Source organism: Plectropomus leopardus, chromosome 22, assembly GCF_026936395.1.
Source record: "Plectropomus leopardus strain MGB_pleo_1.0 chromosome 22, ASM2693639v1, whole genome shotgun sequence".
In the NCBI taxonomy this organism is placed as follows: Eukaryota; Metazoa; Chordata; class Actinopteri; order Perciformes; family Serranidae; genus Plectropomus; species Plectropomus leopardus.
In genome coordinates, this window is record NC_142197.1 from 15,092,491 (window position 1) to 15,114,984 (window position 22,494).

Consider the following 22,494-nt stretch of genomic DNA (forward strand, 5'->3'; position numbering starts at 1 on the left):
GACCTGAGGACTAGTGCTCAGTCCTCTGCAGTGTGTGCCTGCCTGACTGTCTTGTTTCATTATAACTGCCCTCCAACTTACTTGGCAGCATCGATGTGGTCATAGTCAAATTTAGTAGGGTGTATGTAACCATTTCTGTCTATCGCATGTGTCATCATGTCTATCCGTCAACTAGTGACAGCATCTGTCTTCTTGTCTGTCTGTTTGCTGATCATTCAACTCACTCTCAACTTAATAAATGCAGAGATTCACAGATTTCTGGGGGGCTTGAAGCATCCAGAGATAACTTTTTTGTTCAAACATTTCATTCTGAATTTAATGTTGACTACACAATGTAATGGCTAGAGCGAGTGAAATATCTGCATTAAAATAGGTTTGCTATTAGCCTAGCTTTCACTGTGCAATTCTGCCTGCCTCTGGGTACAATCTCCTGGGAAAAATGAAGGATGGATTTACGGCACAAAAGGAATCAACCATTGTGCAACAAACACAGAAATGAGAACTGTTTGTTTTCCACATCACTTGGAGCTAACTTGGCCTCTATCTGCATTGCAATTTAGGCTACTAAACTGAGTCAGGGTTTTCCTTCTGTTAGCTACCAGCTCTGTTGAATAATGTCACTGGATCAACATTCAGGCTGCCATAATTTTACATAATGTCCATTGATTTATAAGTCGATCTGTTTGTGAGGTTACCCTAACAGTTATATTTGAGAATATGAAATTAAAATCACATAATATGAGCAGTTATTATAATATATGCCACAAATGTTTTTCTTCTCTTCTCATTGCGTGTTGGTTATGTTGCGTCGATTGCTCGCCTGTGGATAGTAGCAGAGTTCTGAGGAAAACCGAAAGTGATCCCTATATTCTTTGTGACAGCAGCACCAACAATAATACCAGTTGGAGAGGCTAGATGGGGTAAAATTGAAAAGTTTGAAACTTATTTGATTTCGATTTTAATCTCTTAAAAAATATAGTTATATATCCATGTAGAGTCTAATGTAGGCCAGACTTCATCCAAACTTCCAGGAAAACACATCTGAGAGTCAATTTGATGTCATTGCCTTCACTATTGACTCACCTGATGCAATAAACCACACCCATCTGGTGTTTACAGCCTGCCAAAAAAATGCTAAGAGTCATTTCAGGTTCTTAGACAAAGAGAAACGGGCAATTAAGCAACAACGCTGGCACCATCATTTCATAGTATGCTATTTGATCACTCGCCTGCGTGTCACTGTGGCTGTCACTGCGCAAATTTTCTGCTTATTTCGCTCCTGTTAAACCATCCGTTACTTTCTGTCTTCCCCCTTTTCCCATCTGTCCTTCTCCTCGCTCCTTCACCACACGTATTTTGTAGTTGTACGATTATGCAGACTATCTCTGACAACTTGAAATGTGATAAATGACTCTCTCGCTTTCTTTTTCTCTCTCTCTCCCTGTGTCTCTCTCCTAGATGTATATCCAAACCACCACCCTGACCATCTCTCTCAGCCTGTCTGCCTCCGTCTCTCTGGGGATGCTCTACATGCCCAAGGTCTACATCATCCTCTTCCACCCCGAGCAAAACGTACCCAAACGGAAACGCAGCTTCAAGGTGAGCTGCAGTGAAACACTCGAGTCTCATTTGTTACTATTCCGCACCATTTTCATATCTTAGATTGTTTTGTGTGATATTTTGACTGACGTTAAATATGATTTATGCTGAAGAAATGAGGATAATAAATCTAACAATACACTATGTGGAATTACATCAAAGGAATACTTCAACCACAAAAAAAAAAGTTTGCATATCAATTAGTTATGCCATGTGACCTTGACTTCATGAAAAAAAACAGCAAAAAGTGCATTTACAAACTCTCAAACAACTTGATCAGTTTTATTCATCCAGTTGTATGCTTAGTATTACCCAAACATATCCTGTACATTTTTACTAGAACCTTAGTATTTAAAACTGAAGAGACTTATCTATGCTCTCTTCAAAGCAAGACTCAAAGCAGCACTACATTTTTTTGGTGAAAATGCATGTTAGGGAAATAGTGAGCATATGACTGGATAAACGAGACTTGGATTAGCACATGTGTCCTTATTGCCTTTTTTTTGTCTTTTATTCAATTGTCCCCAATGAGGGGAGAGCATATGCGGCCACATGTGGCTACCTAGAGAAAGAGATCCGCACTAAGCATCTCTTTTCAGAGCATTTTGGCTTTTCTTGGCAGCCACTCTGAGTGCTTCTGGGTGTAAATCTCTAAATTTTCAGAAAGATGCCATTGACGTCACTGGCACGGCTTTAGCTACTGTATGATATGTCAGTGAGAAGCTATGACAGCAAAGAAAGAAAAGCATGGCGACAGATTGGTGGGACACTAAATGTAATTGGTGATTGTTAAGCTTTTATCACTGTGCGCATTGTAAGCTTGTTGTCAACCCTCTGTTAACATAGTTTTACATTAGCCATGAAGCCAACGTTAATTTCAAAACATTGTTGTAGAAACATAATCAGCGCCTGGAGTGCATTTTTGTGAAGCCCTTGGACGATGTGTTCCCTAAAACCCTAGCAAGGCTTTTATTGCTGAAGAAAAACACCATGTGGACTGTCTTCATGTCCAATTAATGGATTTCTGAATGTGGATGTGTGATGATACAGGCAATTGTGACAGCTGCCACCATGTCGGGGAAACTGACCCAGAAGGGAGGGGACCGGCCCAATGGAGAGGTGAAGACTGAGCTATGTGAGAGCATGGAGACCAACAGTGAGTAAGAGAACACCAAAGTTTTATAACTATACATATAATAAATAACATCAAACTATATTAGCATATTTAGCGCAGAAATCCATATAAAGCCTACATTTATGTGATGAAAGCATACATGCACAACACACATACAGAAAGAGACATAAACTCAGTATTAGTAAATAAGAAAAATGCAGTCTAACAGCGATTCATATGGGTTTATTAAGTCTTTCAATCAAACATTTGATCCTATCATCCCAGCGAGTGGGTAATACAGTTATATGTTCACTTTAATTGCATGTCATAATGAAGTAGCACTTTACAGGCATATACACATGTTTTTCCCTTTGTGCATTTATGCTTAGATGTGCAGTTTGCATGCCGTTTTTGTTTTGCTTTAATTGAGTAAAAGTTGAATTTTCAATTTGAAAATTAATTTCACGCCTGACGTTATATTGCGTGGCAAACTGGCTGCAACAGCGGCAGTTTTTAAGTAGCATGGTGAGTCTTCTCTGAGCTGTGACAGTGAAGCATTGTTACAGTCACTTCAAAGCTCTGTTTTGTGTTGAGCTGGTGCTCCTGTGTCAGCAGTCTATAGATGAAATGACAGTTGTGCATGTGCATGTGCATGCGCATGTGTGCCTTACAGTAGTGCATATATGATGAGCTGTGTGTATGTGCGCTTTCATGGTCTTTTGTGAGTCTCCATTAATCCATAAATGTGAGTGGATTTGTTTGTTCTTTAGTGCGTGCGTGCGCATGCGTGTGTGTGTGTGTGTGTGTGTTTGTGTGTAATACGCTCTGTAGCTGTGTGTAAGTCGTGCTTGTGCACGCATTTGTAATCACATAAACTCGTGCATGTCTCAGCCTCGCTCTGCATGTGTTTCTGTGTAGTCTGTGAATACTGCATGAATAATAAGTTTCAGACCTGTACAGACAAACTACAGATTTCCATCAGCATTTTATTAGCAGGCCACAGTTCATTCATTTAGCCAATAGTTGAACTCCTTAGTTATCTCCTTACATACTTCACTTTACAAACAATGAAACTTCTATTCAAGAAGTTCCATATATTGTCAAAGCAACAATTTATTTATAGAGCGGCAGGGGCGTGTCTAGAGAGTGGCCTGGGGTGGCACTGGCAACCCTTGAAATCTGATTGGCCACCATTTAGTAGTAAATTAAATCTATGCTGATGCGTGTGCCCGCAGCAGCGCTCATACTTCATTTAACACCTGCATAAGTCAGTGCCCCACTTTGGCTACACCATTAAAAAAAAGTCTGGCCACGCCACTGTTCAGCGAGGATGAGTAGAAAGTAAGTGTAAGAGTCTATACAGTGCTCTTTAGAAAATATATTAATAAAAGCTTTTGGTCATTTTTCAAGTCTGCATGCACTAAGGCACTCTTTGATCTACTGTACTCTCTATATATTTCATCAAGAACCTTTTTCCATTATTCGAAACACAAGTGAAAAAAATAATAATAAAAGGGTGTGAAAGCATCAGAGTATAACAATGGTGCAGTTAGAGGCCTCCCGCTGCTGCAAAACATTGACATTTACCATGGAACGCTTGAGGGGACACAAGACGTAATGGGTTTGACAAAAAGCCCCGACAGCTCAGGTGGACTGTGGATGTGACACTGTTACGTGACCATCTGTAGCAAAATCTGCTCTCAACTGCTCTTTCCCTCTGTTCGTTTTTCCCCTCCCACACCTCCATTCTGTCCCTTTAATTCTCCTCTGTCCTTCTCACTCGCATTTTTCTTCACGTCCTCACACCTTCATTTGCTCCCATCTTTCTGTCATCTTCTTTCAATCATCCGCCCTTGTCGTAATCATGCAGCTTCATCAACTAAGACGACATACGTGAGCTACAGCAATCATGCCATTTGAAGGGACCACAAAGGACAGAGAAAGGGATTGGACGGGACTGAGAGAGGGGGGCGTGTCTTGGGGCAGTGCCAAGCAAAAGAAGGAGCCGTCGGTTCTCGGCCAATCGGCCGAAGAACTGGCGGACGGACTCAAGCGCCCAATGGAATCCAAGCATGAGACATTTTGTATTGTTCCGCATCAAACCACAGAGAGGTGGGACCACATAAACAGCCAGTCAGTGTGCCTGCTTTCCCGCTGCTCACAGCTCATTGGTCCTACCATGAACTTACCTGTTTTAAAAAAAAATAAAAGAGACAACATGAAAAAAGTGACATACCATAGGACACTGTGGTGGACAGAGTAACTATTAAAACCTACAAAAAAAATCATAAAAATGAGAAGAAAAAGAAAAAAAAACTCTCAGAAACCATGTAGACATTATATCTAAAAGGGCAAATGTGGGGCTGGGAAAGAGATTTAACAGATTACATTTTAAAAGATATTTAAAAAGAGAAATGTCAGAGAAAATCTATGAGACTCAAACATGTTTGTTGTTATTCTCTACTTGTAAGTATTTTTGTGGTTGTGACGATTTTTTCATTCTTGTCTCACCGTTGTCTGATGGATCGCCCTTGCATAATGAGATGAGTGTGTTTCCTCCTGCTGTCTTGGCTAACTGGGTTGTAGCCTTGGGTTGTGAACCTGTAAAATGCCATGGTTGAAGCATGCCAGTTTTTATACAAAAAGGAGATTTATTTATAATAAAGGAATGTTTTGCAAATGTGTAGATTGGTGGTTGTTTGTACGTTTGTAGTTTTGAGGGTGATTCCTTTGCAGATTATTTTCCAGGTCCCGTTTTACGTGATCTGTAGTTTAGTGTTATGGTCCACCACCTGAGTTTCTCATCAAGAGGTGGAGGGGACGGTGGTTGGCGTGACAACAGGGTGAGACGGCTGCCAGGCAGTAGGCAGCTGCAGACGACTTTTCAGGATAAACAAAGTGTTTTTAAACTAGAGTTTGGGACATTTACAGCTTTTTTTTTATAGCAGCAAAAGAGGGTGGTTGCTTTTAAGATTTCGGGACATTTCCAGCCATGTTTTTAGTGATAAAAGCAGGTGTGCTTTATTGAGATTTTAGGACTTGCTCACTGGTGTCTGTTTGACGAAATCAAGTGGTTTTTAACAAAAGTTTGGGACATTTCCAGCTGTTTTCTTAGCAACAAAACTGAGTGTTTTTTAAAAGATTTGGGGACATGTATGGCGATGTTTGTAGCAACAAAAGCAGGTATTTTTATCGAGGCTTTGAGACATTTACAGCGTTGTTTGGAGCAACAAAAGTGAGTGTTTTTAACGAGTTTGGGATATATCTTTTTTAAAGAGAGATTGGGACATTTCCAGCTACTTTTGTAGCAACAAAAGTGGGTGTTAATTGTAATAACAGTTTGGGACACATCCAGCAGTATCTGTAGCAACTAAAAAAAATGTTACCAACAGTTTGCGAAATGTGTGGTGGATTTTGTAGCAACAGAACTGGGTATATTAAGCCAAAACATGATGTTTTCCTAACCCAAACAAAATGATTTTTCTGCCTAAACCTAACCACACATGAACCACTGCATTGCTGCAACATGAATTAAAATGTGAAGTTTCAACTTATCCACTTCATATGAAACATACAAATGTAACAAATCATTGGCTTTATTACAAGTACAATGCCAGCATTTATTCTGCCTATTGGGCTGCTTTTCTTTTAGTGTCACCATGTTCACATTTTCAAGTGCATTGTGTAACATTCAGTGTTGCCAAAGGATGAGTCCAAATGACTTTGGTCCCAACCTTTCCTCTAGTTCTGCCATGTGGTTTGTGTTTTTGAGTGGACTGGCTTAGCATTTGTTGCATAGATTGCCTTTATAATTTAGTGAAGATATTCATGTGCCTCTCAGGATGAATTACAATCACTTCAGCAATCCTCTGACTTTTTATCCAGCGGGCCAAAATTTAAATTTTTCCAATACTTTGGTAATGACATTATGACACCCCCCATCAGCCTCAGCTGTACTTTGTGTTTAGTGCTTCGGCAAATGTTAACATGCTTTTGTAAAAACAACAGGGTTGTGTTTTTCTGTGCTCCAACATTATTTTCTCTCTTGATCCCCACAATTTAGCAAACCCCTTGGTTATATCTAACAGAAAAGATCTCTTTCCACGTTTGGTCTTAGCACAGTCTGTTCATCTGTTTCATTTATTTTCATTAAATTCTCTTAAGTCACTTTTCGCTCATCCTCAACTGTCCCTCGGCAGTGAGGTAATCTCCCCGCTGACAAGCCGTTGATGGGAGAAATCTGCCAAAAGGAAGGCCTTAGAGGGAGAGTGTGACAGAAAATGAGAGAAAATGAGATAGATATTATGGCAAAGTGGACAGAATTCCCCTCTCTGTACACCTACAACAACCCACCAGGTGTCCAACCTTCAAAAATACATGAGGGCTAAGAAAGAAACAGTCAACCGCATCAGTGAGTCCATTCTTGTTGGAGAGGAACAATCGATAGTACTGAAGGCAAAAAGAAAGGACAAATCACACCATCTACGGAGGATGGGGTGCCCTACACATAAGTGTCAGATGTAAAGGTGTACAATTCTGAGTGTGTTCTTGTGATTTTGTGTTGTTATACCTCGTAGTACGTTTGCCGTCTCCTCTGGATGCCATGTAATGTTCCCTCGATGACGGGGGTTGAAGTGTAGACGAAATAGTAAACAAAAACCCTGAAGAAAAAGCCTTGTTCAGTAAGCATAAAAATCACAGCTCCAATTTCTGCAGCTGGCATTGTGTGTTTTTTCAACAGCCAAATCCCAAATGCCCTTGAGCAAAACACTAAACTCCTACCTGCTTATTTACTGGAAGCTGCTCAGGAAAGATTTGAAGCGTGTTTCATGACCCTAAGCCTCCGGGAACTTGTTCATAAGCCAAATACTAACTTTTACAGACAGACATGTTGCCAGCGAACAATAGTGAAGTTCTTGTGCGTACACCATGGCAACTAAGTACTCACCTATTTTATTGTCAAGTGTATATCATTTGTACAGCTGAGAGCAACTTTTACTGCGAGACTGCTGAGTTTCATGAGACAGACTTTAATATAAAAGCATGTAGAGTCTTCTTGACTTTCCCTCTAGCTGTGCACATTTCCACCTCTAACTGTCATATTTGTCCTATAGATGAAGAGAGAGCTGTGAGCACTAATCAGAGCAGTCCCATTTTTTTTCTATCTGAGTTTCTATCTAAGTCTTGAGCCTGATGCACTGCGATTCTGAGCTGTCCAAGACGAGAGATGAGCAACGTGAAAGAAACGTGGTGATACTTTTGGTTGTCGCTCTATAACAGTGGTCCTACGTTGCACAGTGAGAGAGGTTCAAGGACGGCCGTTGTCATGGTCTTGCGATCGAAGACAGCCTGGGATAAAATTCTGACAGTGTCAGAAATTTTGGATGACCGTCTCATTGTATAAATGCTGTTATGACCTACATCTACTATCCAGCCAATAGAAATGCAGTATGAAATGATGCACTGATCAGTGCAACACTGCTCATGAGTGCTAAATGTTAGTACATGCTAATAAATACTTCAAGCTCTAGTTGCAAATTGGCATGCCAAGGCTTCTTTTCTCAGCCACAACGGCATCCACATCCTCCTCCTCCTCTTCATACTTTTTTCGACACACATAAATGCCACTAAAGCAAGGGCTCAATCTATGTTTGTTTTAATTTTTTTTATTTCCACTACAGTGGTGTAGATGATGGCAATTTGTTTTTGTGTATTTACGTTTATGAGCGTACTTGATAGCCTGCAATTCAGAAGGCGTTGTCATTGCACAGTCTGCATACATCAGACTTGATGTAGTGTAGCTTTCTAGTATAACTTATGATTGCTAAAATCGCGCAGTCTGTAGGAGGCATTAAGAGACTCTATTTTGCACCAGCTTATTGATAAACGGCAGCTTTGTCAAGTCAAGTCAATTTTATTTATAAAGCCCATTATTACAAAACACAATTTGCCTCAGAGGGCTTTACAGCATTCGACATCCCTCTGCCCTTAGACCCTCACATTGTCCAAGGAAAAACTCCCCCCAAAAAACTTGTGTAACCGAAGAAAAAAATGGTAGAAATCTCAGAAAGAGCGACTGAGGAGGGATCCCTTTTCCAGGATGGACAGATGTGCAATAGGTGTCTTAAATAACAATGAAATTACAATAATGACATCGTGAAGACTTATTGTATTTCAGAAAGTTGCTTTAATAAATTCTTTTTGCTGCGTTAGAAAACAGTTATTTTCCCCTGCCTGTAAATGCTGGGAAAGTGCACTAAAGTTACTTAAGTTATGCTTAAATAAACGTATAATATTAGTACCCTACAGCCCTTTACACTAAATGTGATAGACTAGCATGTTTTAATGAATTCCATGCTCATTTTAGACAATATAGCAGCACTTATATTGCTCAATGTTATTAATCTATGTTTTGATGATGTGCTATAACATTGTCATGCAGGGAATTGCAAGCTCAAGAACTAAAGGTCCTTAGTGCCTTACAACTTTTATATCAGTGGCTAAACAATGTCACACTGTTTGGACAGAGTGTTACATCCTTTTTGTTTAACAAGAATTGGCTTCGAAATTGCTATCGGCAATCTCACCAGACTCACTAGTTTAAAAATGGAGTAATTTTAGTGTGTAGAGCCAGCATATTTTCTAGTCTGACTGGGTGTATTAAGGGTTCATTTCAACCAAACCAGAGTTTGTGGTCATAGAAAGAGTGGCCAAGATGGCTTCTATGAGTTTCATTGTGTTTCTGTCAACTCTGAATGAGGTGTGTTTTACAATGTTACAATTACTGTTTGTTTCAGTGGAGGCTGGTGGGTTTGTCAATAGAGATATTGGGGCTGTCTCTGGTTAAACAAAAGGGATCTTGCTCTGTGACAAAATGTCTTTCTCTGTAGGATACTCTCAATAGTGTTTTTGGACACTTGTAATAACAATCTGAGCCTGTCAGTGTCAAAAACAAGCACTTTTAGTGGACACATATTGACAGCCCTAGCATGCCCATTGAGGTTATATTGCAGCCTGCCTGCTGCTCTCGCTCAATACTGGACCAATTAAAAAAAATGTTTCCATTAGTCATTTAGACACAAAAATATGGGAAAACAGATTCCAGGCGGAAAAATACCCGTTAACTCTGGAGTTTTAAGTTTGTTTTTCTTCAGCATGGCAACAAATGGTTTGTTTTCCAGCTCAGCTTAAAAGGATGTGGCGTTCTGTAGGCGTTCCCATACTTACCGACTGTATCTTTTGCTCACCTCATCTCAAGGTGAGGATCTCATGAGTCAAAACAAGTTTGATTGACACCCATCAGCCATTTTTAATTCTCTAAAAGCATTGTTTTTCAATCAAATGTCACTGAATATGGTATAATTATTTCAAAACACTTGCAGTTATGCATGTCTGACAGATTGATGTTAGGTCTGAACTTGTAAAGTTTATGATTTAAGGTAGAACTTAAATTACCTAAAACTTTGTATGACAATTTAAGAGCTTTTTTTTGTATTTACCACGCTGTATCCTAAATTAAATCACCCTTAAAAATAGTATTTTTCTCACACAGACCCCCAACAACCCTAAGCAATTTGTCACAAAATCCTCCCCACCTGCCACGTTTGTGTAAATTTGTGATAATTTACATTAAAAGGTCCCTTGCCAATGATGCCTGAAATACAACAAGTCTACTGTAGATCATTACACAATGCAGCTCAATGTTTTATTTAGATGAAACAACACTCACTTTTCTTGAGTATGGGTAGTCTCTTGCTTTCATTTTGCCTCTTTACTTTCTGTTTTCACATCAAAAGTCACTCTGGGAATTGTAGAAAATCCCCCTCTGAAGCAGATGTCAGTTTTCTGTCATGCAGCTGATTCATGTAAACAAAGGTGGGATTAGCTGTCGGACAAATGTGATGAAATGGATAACAGTCGAAGGATTTAGGGCTGCGTCCTTTAGACACATGTTTGTCGTCACGCATGTAAATCTGTCCGAGAGTCATCCGGTGTTCCCAGAAAGAAACCAGATGGTGGGAATGTTCTGACCTCATTGTCACTTAGTCAGTGAGTGATACAGCTGGTTGGTGTACAGGATGGATTTGATGTGATTAATTAGCGATGAATCAGCCCGACAAAAGTGACAGAGCACAGGTGTGGAAGGCTGATTATAAACCAACCATAACCCATTAAAAAATGCTGTTTTATTTCACAAAGAGACACCTTTTTAAGGTCCACAGTATTAGCATTCTTGTAGGCTGCTGTGCATTAAAAGCGAATGTGACAACTTTGACATTAGAGCCTGACAAAGGTGCTGACCAAGTTGACATTTCCAGCAATCTCATGCATGAAATCTCTTATGATCAAATTTCATTTTAAAAAGATACTGAAAGAGGTCCCCATAAGAATGCGGTTATTTTAAAACACCCACTTTGACATGCAAATAATATTATAATCTAATCTCTATGCAAATTCAAAACTAGACGTCAATGAAAATTCTCCTGGTAATTTTAGGTCAGGGTGCGTCAGGTGTCTGCGCACATCCCCCGAGCCCAAACTCAGCTGTGCAGCACGGCTCGCCGCGGGTGTCAGACATCACACAGAGGACCCAGACTGTGAGCGTACTGTGCGGGAAACAAGTAGGTTGATTGATGTCATGGCATGACTCACAAGATGATCTCTACATAAAAAAATCAAAAACACAGTGACAGATGGCATACATTTTGGGCCAGATTTGTGTAGACTTGACCATGTTTAAAAATCCTAAAATGAGCTTAACACCCACCATAGACTATTTTTTGGCTTTTTGGGGGGTGATAGGGGATCTTTAGGGGGGAGATTGCAGGTAGACAGCATATGCCACGTAGGAGCGTATACTTCAGCTAAATGATGAATTTGAAATGCTGAGCACTGTTTGTCAACTTTCTGAAGTCACAAATCTGTAATAAATGTGTTTTGGTCAGCTGCCTATTCAAAGTTTAAAGTTTAGGGGCTTAGAGTATTATGACAGAACAATATAATCACCATTCACATGCTCAATTTTGTCTTTTAAGTTGTTGCAGAAATTTTTGGATTGATACCATCTGTTACGCAATTTTGGTTCTAAATTTAAGCCTGTTTTACTACTTGAGAATTTATTTAAAAAAAATGATCAGAAATTCCTCCAAAATACCACTGTAGGAATTCAAGACTTTGAGGAACACCATAGAAAAATCCATGCTGTGATTTGAAAAAAAATTTTGACATTTTATTTTTTATGTGAGAGTTACATTTTTCTGTGATTTGATGAGGATCATTTAATACTGAAAATTTCCAGCCTCTATAACCTCTTATTGCCCAAAAAGCTATGAAAGCCGCACATCCTTTGGATGTCCACGGTTTCATGAGGCTGTAATTATCCTATAGGTCACGGCAGGTCATTTTATACAGTGATACCTGTCTCCGAATATGGTCTCACTTTTATGAAATGGTTACAACTGGCTCATTGAATCTCCAAGAGTCTCAGCTGTCCGGTCATAACCAATTTATGCATTTCCAAGGCTGTTTAGGCATCCTAGTATGCAGAAATATTCAAATACAATAGGTGTAAATTATATATCTATATCTCTCTCTCTATATATATATATATATACTGCATGGGAAAAAATGCAATGTTTTTTTCCCCAAAACTGCATGGGATTAGCAAAAACTGGGCATGTCTGCAAAGGGGAGACTCCTGGGTATCCAGAGACAGCATTTTCATTCAGATATCTTGTAGTGAGAGGTCAAGGCACGTTTGTGAAATTGTGAAAATTTAGCAATTTAAATTTAACGGCTGAGTTCATTTACCCCACTACCTAACTAAACATTGGTTGGTAACATGATTTATTTCGTCCTCCAGGTTCATATGATACAGTAATCATCACTCCAGCTTTAAAACTCAACCCGGCCAGGATCAGCGGCGACTTAACACCAGTTTTTGTTCTAAGCACGCTATTAAAATAGACCATAAAAAGCATCAGATTTTAATGGAATAAAAATGAAATCTTCTTAATATTACAGTTAATCAAGCACGCTTTCATAAATGATCCTAGGTCAACCCAAATTCAAGGCATCGTAGAACACAAAAGGAAATGGAGCGTGGCCTTTCTTTGCCTTGACCGTAGCTTTGAGTAATGGGCTTTAAAGGTGACCTGATTAGGCAATGTTCCACCGGGATCTTGTTAGGTAAAAGAGAACCTAATGACCTTTTTTTGTTAGGGGAAAGCAATGCCTCACTGCACAAACAGTAACTCTGACATCAGGCTTTACAGCTCACAAAGACAAAACAAAATATTCCTGTGTTTTCTCATTCATAAAGTTATGTTTTTTTGTTTTGTTTTTTTTAAATAAGTATATTTAGATTCATTAAAAGGTTAGACACTATTCTAAATTGGACTGCAAATTGTGCTCTAGGCGCTCTGCAAGACATGCTTTCCAACAGAGGCAACAATCTGCGTCGTCTCCAGCCCACTAATTCAATTACCAATCTCAGATGGCTGCTAGTGTGGCCAGTGAAAAAGAAAACAGTGGGTGGCTGAAGAAAACTGCTCTCTTTGCAAAATCACACGTCTTCCCACTTGAAATAAGCATGCTTGCTGTAAGTGCGCAAGTGTGTGTTGCAAGGAAGAAAAACATATGGTTTGCCACCGTGTGATGGAGAATTGAGGCTTGGATGCAGAAGGGCTGATTGACTTGGTGGATGCTGTCGCCATAGTATCCAGCCCAGATGCCAGAGTCAGTCAGAGAGTCCTGATCTGAGCTGAATAAATTTAGCATCTCAGAATCATTGCTAGGACTCACACTGAGAGGTAAATCAGGACCAAAATATTTAATACAACCACAGAATTTGAGTTATTCATTACGATTTCTGCTGGCAGTCTCAGCAAGCAGCGGTCTCCTTTGAGGTTGATTGACATTAACATTTTATGACGCTCAGAACTGTAAAATGAAATTAATGATGACATCTTGTAGTCTTTCCTCAGCAGTTCTGATATTTAATCAGTATAATTAAAAGACAGACAGGCTGATCTAGCCACAGTGTGATGCCATAAAACAAAATTAAGTCCTGAAAGTTACAAACTTTACCCTGAACTGATAAAACATTACACACATATTACATCTTATGTGGCTTACAGCTGTTTAATCATGCACTTATTGCAATGTTGTCCAAAGTAATAGCACACCTCTCCCCATCAGACGTTAGACATCAAACATGTAATCAATTTTAATTTCTGGTTGTTAACATAACAAACTTGCATTGTTGTGTCTGCGTACTATAATTGACCATTCGCCAAGCCTCATTACCCTTAGACACTGTTGCTAGGCCTGTCAAGCCTTTAGCCCTGGCAAGGTAAGTGCCAGTTTCACTTCTTGAGATTTAAAGTATTTTTGAAACAATAAATCCTTGATTTTGGGCAGAGGGGGGCAAAAGTTGGCTCTCACTTTTAGCTAGAAACCACCATGGATGTGTAAAGAAAATCTGGATACAGCATAAAGGTAGGACCCTTATTATGCCTATGAGAGCTGCATGAAACAAAAAACGCAGGAAACTAGGGGATGCTAGACGTCATTTTTATCTAAACAAAAAACACCAATAGTTTCTTTGGGGTGCATGTAGTCTTACGGAGGTCATATCAGCAAAGAAACCTTAGCCTTGATCTTTTCTCGCTAACTGTATATATGTCATCTTAAAATTACTCAGGTGGTTATCTGACAGGTTAATTTCTCATATCTTTGTTTATCAAGAATTTTACATACATAAGCTAACTTAAGTGACTCTTTTGTGACTATATACAATTTAATGTGTCGTATAGAATGTGGCACCAATGTTTAGATTGAGTGTCGCTTTCACAGGTCTTTCAGTCACATCTATCAGCCATCTTCATAGTAGAGAAGGCAATTTCGATACTGAAGATCAAACTGTTTCAAAACGTTCGTCACTTCCGGCTTCTGCACGTAGCTCTCGACGGGTTTGGAAATGCCACGTGATCGGTACCAAACCCAGACAGATTAAGTCTCCGTTAATGAATGAAACCATTAAAATGTTCTACAGACTAACTGTACTTTAGCATAAGACCAATGTCATTAGGTCACATGGCTAATAATGATATGAAATAGTCACCATATCCTACAAGAACTAAATCAATAGCAGTTTGATTTGCATGCCACCTGTTGAGGCTTTTGGGTTGAGGACAAGGAAGCTTAAAACAAAAACAATGATGCAATGCAAGCTTCTACCAGCAGATGCCAATGTAGAGCGAACAGGTTTTGAAACCTTTCAAAGCGTTTCAAAGCAATGGTTTAAAAGTATTAAACGTTTCAAAGTTTTGAATTTACTGTTTCTATTTCAAAGTTCGGGTCTATCAGAGACCAGCCTTGAACATGGTGTAATCTAAGTGTGGCAGGACAGATCTTCCTTTCCTCCCTCCACACTACACACACCAGGTGTTGCCCGGCGCATTGCGCGCTCATTGTTGGGCCGAGCTGGTGGCACTATGTGTGGGCAGGTTTCCCTTGCTCAGTGTGTGTCCTTGTCTCTATGTGCAATCTGTCTTCCGTGTGTTGGCGAGATCTATCATGGCCTATGCAGCCGGGTGTCTTTTGGCGTGGCTGGTGTTACGCTTCCTCTTCTGTAAGTCCTGCCTTCTTGCAATCTGTTTTAATCGGAGTTTCGGTCTCTGTGTGCGGGCATTATATGGCTCTGCTCTTCTGCCCTGCGGCGCGGCTGTTTGGCCCGGAGTTGTCCGCGTGATGCGGCTTTACTTTCTAAGCGTAAGCCAGCTCCTTTAACTTCCCAGTGGTTCAAATTTGGCCCGCTGCTGGAATATAATTCCCGCTCTGGGGTCTCTTACAGTGAAAGTGGCTCGCCGTCCTGACTCTCCTCCCTGGCAGGGAACCTCTAACCCTATCCCTGCGCTTCTGCTCTCCGATATGTATATGCTCGAATGGGTTAATTTTAATTAACGAGTGTCTGAGTTTTTTAGTAAATATTGGCTTTATGTGCATTTTGCAGGCTGCTTGTGGCCTGGCTGCGCGCTGCAGTACACCACACTCCGGCTCAGTGACATTTACTGCTGTTTTGTCTCTACCAGCTCTGTCTCCACAAGCTTCGCCTCTTGGGGTTTCATTTCTATACGGTTTGACTCCAGGGATCTTAACTTTAATCGCAACTTTTCCTCTGCTATTTGCTGCGTCTCCGGACGTTTCTCCTCAAGGTAACTGCATTTTCAAGGAACACGAACTGAAATAGGTTTTGTTTGGTGGCATGGAGTGGCTCATCTCACTACATAAACAATCTTTGTGCTGGCATGTTTTACTTTACATTTGTTACTAACCTGAGTTTGTTTAAGTTTAATTACTTCCTACTTTTGCAGATTTGTGTTGCATGTTAATTGTTGACCATTTCTTTTCAATTGGCCAAGCACCAGTGCAATGGCTTGAGTGTTTTCCAGCAAATTGGCTGTTGCCATTGTTGCATATGCTTAATCCAGATTTTATCAATTAAATTGTTTCTAAAAAAAAAAAAAAAAAAAAAAGTGATGTTTAAATAAAATTGTATTTTTACACTGAGGTCACGTCTTGTTCGGGTGTATTCGAACCTGTGTCCTTCCTTGTTAAATTTCCTGGAGGGTTGAAATTTCCCCCAGGTGACGTCGGCAAGCAACCTCCCTTAACTTAAGTTTATTCAAAAAATCTCATGTGTGCCGCAGAGATAGACACAGGTGTCATACAAAGCTAATTTTTTTTTAACTTTACTAATTACTGAATTAGCTTTTAACTCCACTAATTACTTTTTTTTTTTTAACTTTTTAATGTTTCCATCAGACTTGTTGTAAAGACATTTCTGTAAAAAGGGTTTTAAATTTGCTCTTGATGCCTCCATATATACAGTATGTATTAAATACTACAAAAATACTCCATGCCACCAGACAAAAAACACTCAGGTCACCTGTACATGGTCCATGACGACGATGTACAAAGAAACAGCATCATTCTTGTATTGCAGTTTACAAACACCCCATGCAAGATGTAGATATCCAAAGCCTGACAGGCCTGCTGTTCCTGGGTACGGTGGCTAAGTTATAATTGGAATTGTTTTTCGGGGAATTGGGTTAGCGTACGTCAACATAGAAGCACTTTATATGTCAGTGAACTTGCCTTGACCGTTTTTTTTTCTGCCTGACCTTCTTTTGTTCTATAAACTTTATAGAAATGTTTCTCAATTTGGTGGAAAAACATGAGGAAAAAACTAGTTTTTACTTTCCAAACAACTTTTTGCCACAGTACAACTAAACTCTGAGCCCTCAAGATGACCTGTAGTTGGGTTTAAACAAAGTTTAAATGACTTCACTCTTCACTCTTCTCTCTTCAGACTCTCTAATGGAATTGCATTGCTCTGTGCAGATTTACTGTATAACAGTCCTCCATATCCTGAACCTTGAGCAGATAACCATGTAATCTGGAGTTTATAGAGGAAGATTGTTTTTGTATTGAATTTATTCAAATATTCAAATATCATTTTTACTCAATTTGGCCCAAGGTGGAAGCGTTTTTCATTTTATTTTATTTTTGTTTTGTTTTCTTCTTTATCTCATCACTAATAGGATTTACTGGCACTGAAGAATCAGAAATAGTTTTTCCAAAGAAAGAGATTTTTTTTTTCTTTAATTTTCTTATTTTCAGTTCAGTATATAAGACTATGTGAACGCGCGTGTGTGTGTGTGTGTGTGTGTGTGTAGGTGTGTCTGTGTGCACAGTCATCTGAATTACTTTATAGAAATTTTGGGGAAGAACAAGTTTAATTTCAAAGCTTCCACGTTCTGCTGCAGCAAATGAAAAGTTTCTCAGCCACACTTAACACACACTCTGGCATCCTAGTCTCTCTCACACGCATGCACACACACACACGCGCACACACACACGCACACACACCCTGTTATCTAAATAAACACAGAAGTATTTTCAGATATTTTATGTCAGTCTATTCCAGAACAATGGCAGCTTCAAGACACTCTGTATTCAGAAGCATTGTCACAAACTCAAATACAGAATCAAAATTAAATAAAGAAGATCTGATATGAATTGCAATGATGGTGACATTTTTTACCATTTTCACAAACCTCTTGTCTTTGATATTTTTAGTTGCCCCATGATTTTCCAGTTTCTAATTTCCGCAGGTTGTCTTTTGGGATGTATAAATGCATCAATACCCCTGTGGCAGTAATATGTGTGTGTGTGTGTGTGCTCCCAGTCACTCCTGTTTGTGAGAATGTGTGCACAATTGTTTCTGTCAGTCCTCTGTGCATGTGTGCATGCTTGTATAAACATACCCCGGTGAGGAGACGGGACACCTGGGGAAGACGCCAACGACAGAAATGTCTCACCTGTCAATCAAGCGCTTCCTACACTGTGGTGCTGAGGAGGAGGAGGAGGAAGAGAAATCTGAAATGCTACCATCCCCTTAATGAGGAAGGCCTCCGTTTGGGAGTAAAGAGTGCTTAAGGAACGGAACAGTGATTTGAGAGGGAAAACAAAGAAAGAAAAAACAGTGAAAAACAGCCTGTTTCTCTGTGTTTAAGGTTTCTCAGGCAGCATGCAAAAACCTCCCAGCCGAGACTTTATCGTAATTAGCTCTGTCAGATGGCCTGTGCCAGGGGAAGCTATTACCTTAAATAGACTCACCAGTGATACGGATCCTGGTTCTTACAGATGTTTGCATGCCTGTTGAAGATACAGCTGGCTGGCGCCGGTGCGGGCACTTTTCCAGTTTTGTGAGTGTGATTACTGATGCAGAATTAAAATAGATAAATTAGGAGTTCTCAGGGAAGCCATGTGCTGAACACAGAGCTCACAGTGTTGCGTGAACTATAAATAAAGCTGCATTTGGAGTAAAACACAAACCACCGAAACATGCAAATGACATTAATTAGCAGAGTAACAATCGATGAGGAGTTCTGTGAGGATTTAGCTGTGAATAAACCTTGTTGCTAATTCAAACGATTTCGATCTATTAGATTTAAGACTACACCTGTTCCTCCAGCACCTCATGGATTTCTATTAACCCCAGTTAATTACACAGAAGTGCGAAATACTGACTGTGGATTCTTGCAGAAATCAGTTTAATGCTTGATTGGTCTGCATGCAATAAAAAACAATGTTTAATAAAAAACTGCATTCACTTTTTAAGTTGTTCCCAGGATTGGCGCGTTTTAGTGAGAGTACGACAAGGTGATTTGAATATCCTGTTAGTGAGTCTGTCAGAGTAGGTGTCTGTATGTGTATGCTGTCCCCGCAGGAACACATGCTGTTCCACACTGTTTTCAGTAGTGTGAACAAGTGCGGTAAAAATAAGATGATTCAGGTTTGCCAGCTTTGCAACCTGACTCACAGGATGTGACACATCTAAACGGCTTTTACAGCCAAATGTGTTGTTTCTTTCACAGCGGAGAGTCCAACCAGAGTCAAGCTGTTTCTTTCATTCTCTGATTTATGCCAAATTCAATTAAAACATGTAAGTAGTTTGGAGTAGTTCTTCAGATGTATTTGAACTGTTTAAGCAGTGCTGATTCCTTTCACAGTTGCCCTGAACATCAGCTTTCAGTGAGAGTATTATATAAGAATTTTTACACTTAATTTACTCGTAAGGTCACTCACCTGATTTTATGTAAGTAATCTTTTTTTTTTGTGGATCACCACAAAATACTTACTTCTACAGCAACAGGTGTTTTAGTTCAGGTCATGACTGAACTGTATTGAGTTAGAGGATACAGTTTCATTTGCTGTTCGCTTTGTTTTATTTCTAACTGCGGAGTCTTTTCAAAACACCATCTGCTAACAGCACATAGGTTAGGACACCTCTTGATCCCTTCATTTTTAATATTCATGTGGAGATGTTCACAAATAAGGAATGCTTAGAGCCTTATTTACATGTAGAGGAAAATGAAGACCTGAGTCTGTTGCTTCGTATGGCAGGAATTTTCAGGTTTAGTTCACTCATATTGTTGAGATATACTTTAAGGGGAGACTCCTCAGGTGAAAAGGGGAAAAATTTTTCCATATCAGCATAACACTTACCCAGTTGATTACTTACATCAAGACAATTATTTTGTGTTACAAGATTTCTGAGATTATATGTTTAAATATGCAAAATGACTAATTATTTAATATAATATGTACTAATTTTCAGAACAGAAATTTAAATGTTCCATAAAACTAGACTCAAAAATTCTTGTTACATTTTGTTTACACATTAGAGTCAAATGTTTCTACAGAGGGAATTTTGGGTATGGTTTTTAGGAATGAGATGTTAGAGAAGTCAGGCTGTAAATGATATATGCGCAAACCCCAATGTCAAAAACCTTCAGAGTATTGATAATAATAAAACTGCAAAATCTGGAGATGTTTAGGTCCAAGCATGAGGAGAAAAAACATTTTTTTACTTAAATGGTTTTCATATATTGTTAAAAGAAACTACAGGTGTATAGAGTTAAACAAATGAAACTTTTCCAGTTGATTATTCGTAATAGATAATTTTATTTTGTTGAAATTTTACATTTAAATATGCAAACAAAGCAATTCCTAATTAAAAATCAAAATGTTTTGGTTTTCATGAGAAGACTTTTACAGGGAATTTTGGATATTTCTTCTTACCACTCCATAAATCAGAAGAAAAACATGAACACCCTTTACAAAAATCAATTTTCACCATGTTTTTTGGAGTAAAATATTCTCTAAATTGGGCTAAAAATTATATTTTAATAAACCCCTCAGTAAAAACCTTCAGAATAAAGATAGGACTAAATGTGTTAAATTTAATGTATGCAAGTGCTACTAAAGTGGAGTTTTTTGACTCAAAATATGAGAAAAAACTCATCTTGAGAAAGATGATGATGATATCGCCGTAAAACTTCCCCAGCTGAGTACTCATATAAGACAATTATTTTCTTTAATATACGTTTTCTGAAGTTTTGTGTTTGAATGTGCAATGAGGTATTATTAAACTTAATATGCACAAAAAAAGAACAGAAATCTGAACTAAAATAAACACCTAAATGGATAATTTGGACATTTTCTTTCCAATATTCTGAAACAGCCTAAAATCTCAAAATTGATGAATGCATGAAAAACGTTTTCACTCATAGTGGCGTGCCTTTAATAATGAAAATAAAGAAATTCTTTTCTTTGATATTTCTTAATATTATGTCACATATATTTCATCTCCCAGTCAAACTCCATCCATCCTATGATGTGCTTTCTTCTGGACTGAAACCTGCATGTGACTAATAGAGGATTGGGAGATAACACTGTAATCCAGTGCCCTTCTCTCCTGGTATCGTAGCAGGACATCTGTCGCCGAGGGGCAGATTATCTACACGACTCTAAGGTCACATGTTGACAAGATTACGAGGTGCAAGGGTGACGAGTCTGCGTCTAACACCTATAGAAGCAGCTGCTGAGTTGACTTACAGCTGTTAATAGCTACTGCCTGCATGGTTTTAGCATCTGGCATATGGTGTGGTTGAAGATAGCTACTCTAAATCTTGTGCAGAGAAGCAGAGGAAAGAGAACTGTAATTTCAGGAGGAGGTGAGAGAGGAAAGGCAGAGGCAGGTGTGGAGAAGAGATGGATAAGACTACACATTGAAATGATTTCTGGCTACAAAGATGTACACTAAAACCATGCATCTGTTACTCTGACATCCCTATGTTTATAGCTGTGTGCATGACACTTAATGCTCTCTGAAAGCGGATGGAAATGAGAGAACTCCTCCTGGTTTATAGCTCGCTACACGGTCGCATTCCTATCCTCAGCTTAGCGTTTGCTACATGTGGTTAACATCTGCTGTAGCATGTGGCTGTGTAAATATTAGCTGGCAAGCTAGGCTGTGAAGAGGGAACAGTACAGAGGGAGCAGGTGCTTTCAGAGGCCTGGTCTCTATCAGGCATTAACACACGGTTCCACTTTGTATCCAGCTTTTGTGCGATTCTGATTCAGCTGGATTATATATACAGCTTTGAAACATGCTTTCAGTACATGCTGAAAATGGTTCCCTTATCCTCGCAGAACACACCACTCTCACAGGTAATGTTTACAGGTGTTAACATCTACAGTAAAACATATTGGGCCTCTTTCATTAAGATTTGCTTTTAAATTTGGTTGTAAAAAAGTGATAATATTCACCTGATTCCGAGCGTCAAATGATTTTTCCTTGGTTTGTGAGAAGTGATGTTCTACGCAAGAAGTCATGAGTATAAACGCACAAATGATAAGTGCAGCAATCCTGAGAGCCATGTCCAAAAAAAAAAAAGGCAGGAAGAACTACACATTCAGGGATCCCTCATCCATTCCAAAAGACAAATCTTCTCTAGGATGTCTACATCTATCATAACTGTCATCCGACTCCACACAAATGCACCGATTTATTCAATGTGATGTCTGAAAGCCAATAACAGCCTTCACTTCATCTAAAGTGGACTACTGTAGAGCCACGCCCCCTTTTTTAACAAGTATGGTGCAAAACACGTTTCAGCCTATCAATCATATTGTTTAAGTATATAACTGTGGATCTGAATATCACTGCAAACTGAATAGGGGAAATTGGCTTTAAATAATGAAATACTGGTCTGATTTGATTTTCTAATGATACAATCAGCTTTTAATGCATCTTATTGACTATGTTTACAGAATATGTATCTCTGGAGGTTTTCCACATGTGGTCTTCAGGAGATCCTTCAGAAGGTAAGCATAGTTTGAGTCACAATGACAAATCTGAAAATCTC

The 22,494-nt window shown here is 39.1% G+C and overlaps 1 protein-coding gene across 5 annotated transcripts in view; it reads left to right on the forward strand.

Annotated features, from left to right (window-relative positions):
* grm8a (glutamate receptor, metabotropic 8a) overlaps nucleotides 1-22,494 on the forward strand; it is a 320,341-nt gene that overhangs the window by 293,605 nt on the left and 4,242 nt on the right. For 2 of the 5 annotated variants that reach the window (XM_088072610.1, XM_088072613.1), the window contains 3 exons: nucleotides 1,459-1,599; nucleotides 2,650-2,759; nucleotides 22,400-22,453. In XM_088072610.1, the coding sequence (XP_087928736.1) occupies nucleotides 1,459-1,599; nucleotides 2,650-2,759; nucleotides 22,400-22,453 (305 nt within the window). Of the gene's footprint in view, nucleotides 1-1,458; nucleotides 1,600-2,649; nucleotides 2,760-4,583; nucleotides 5,412-22,399; nucleotides 22,454-22,494 lie in introns of those variants that run through there. The other 3 variants (XM_088072609.1, XM_088072612.1, XM_088072611.1) reach the window with 3 other exon arrangements.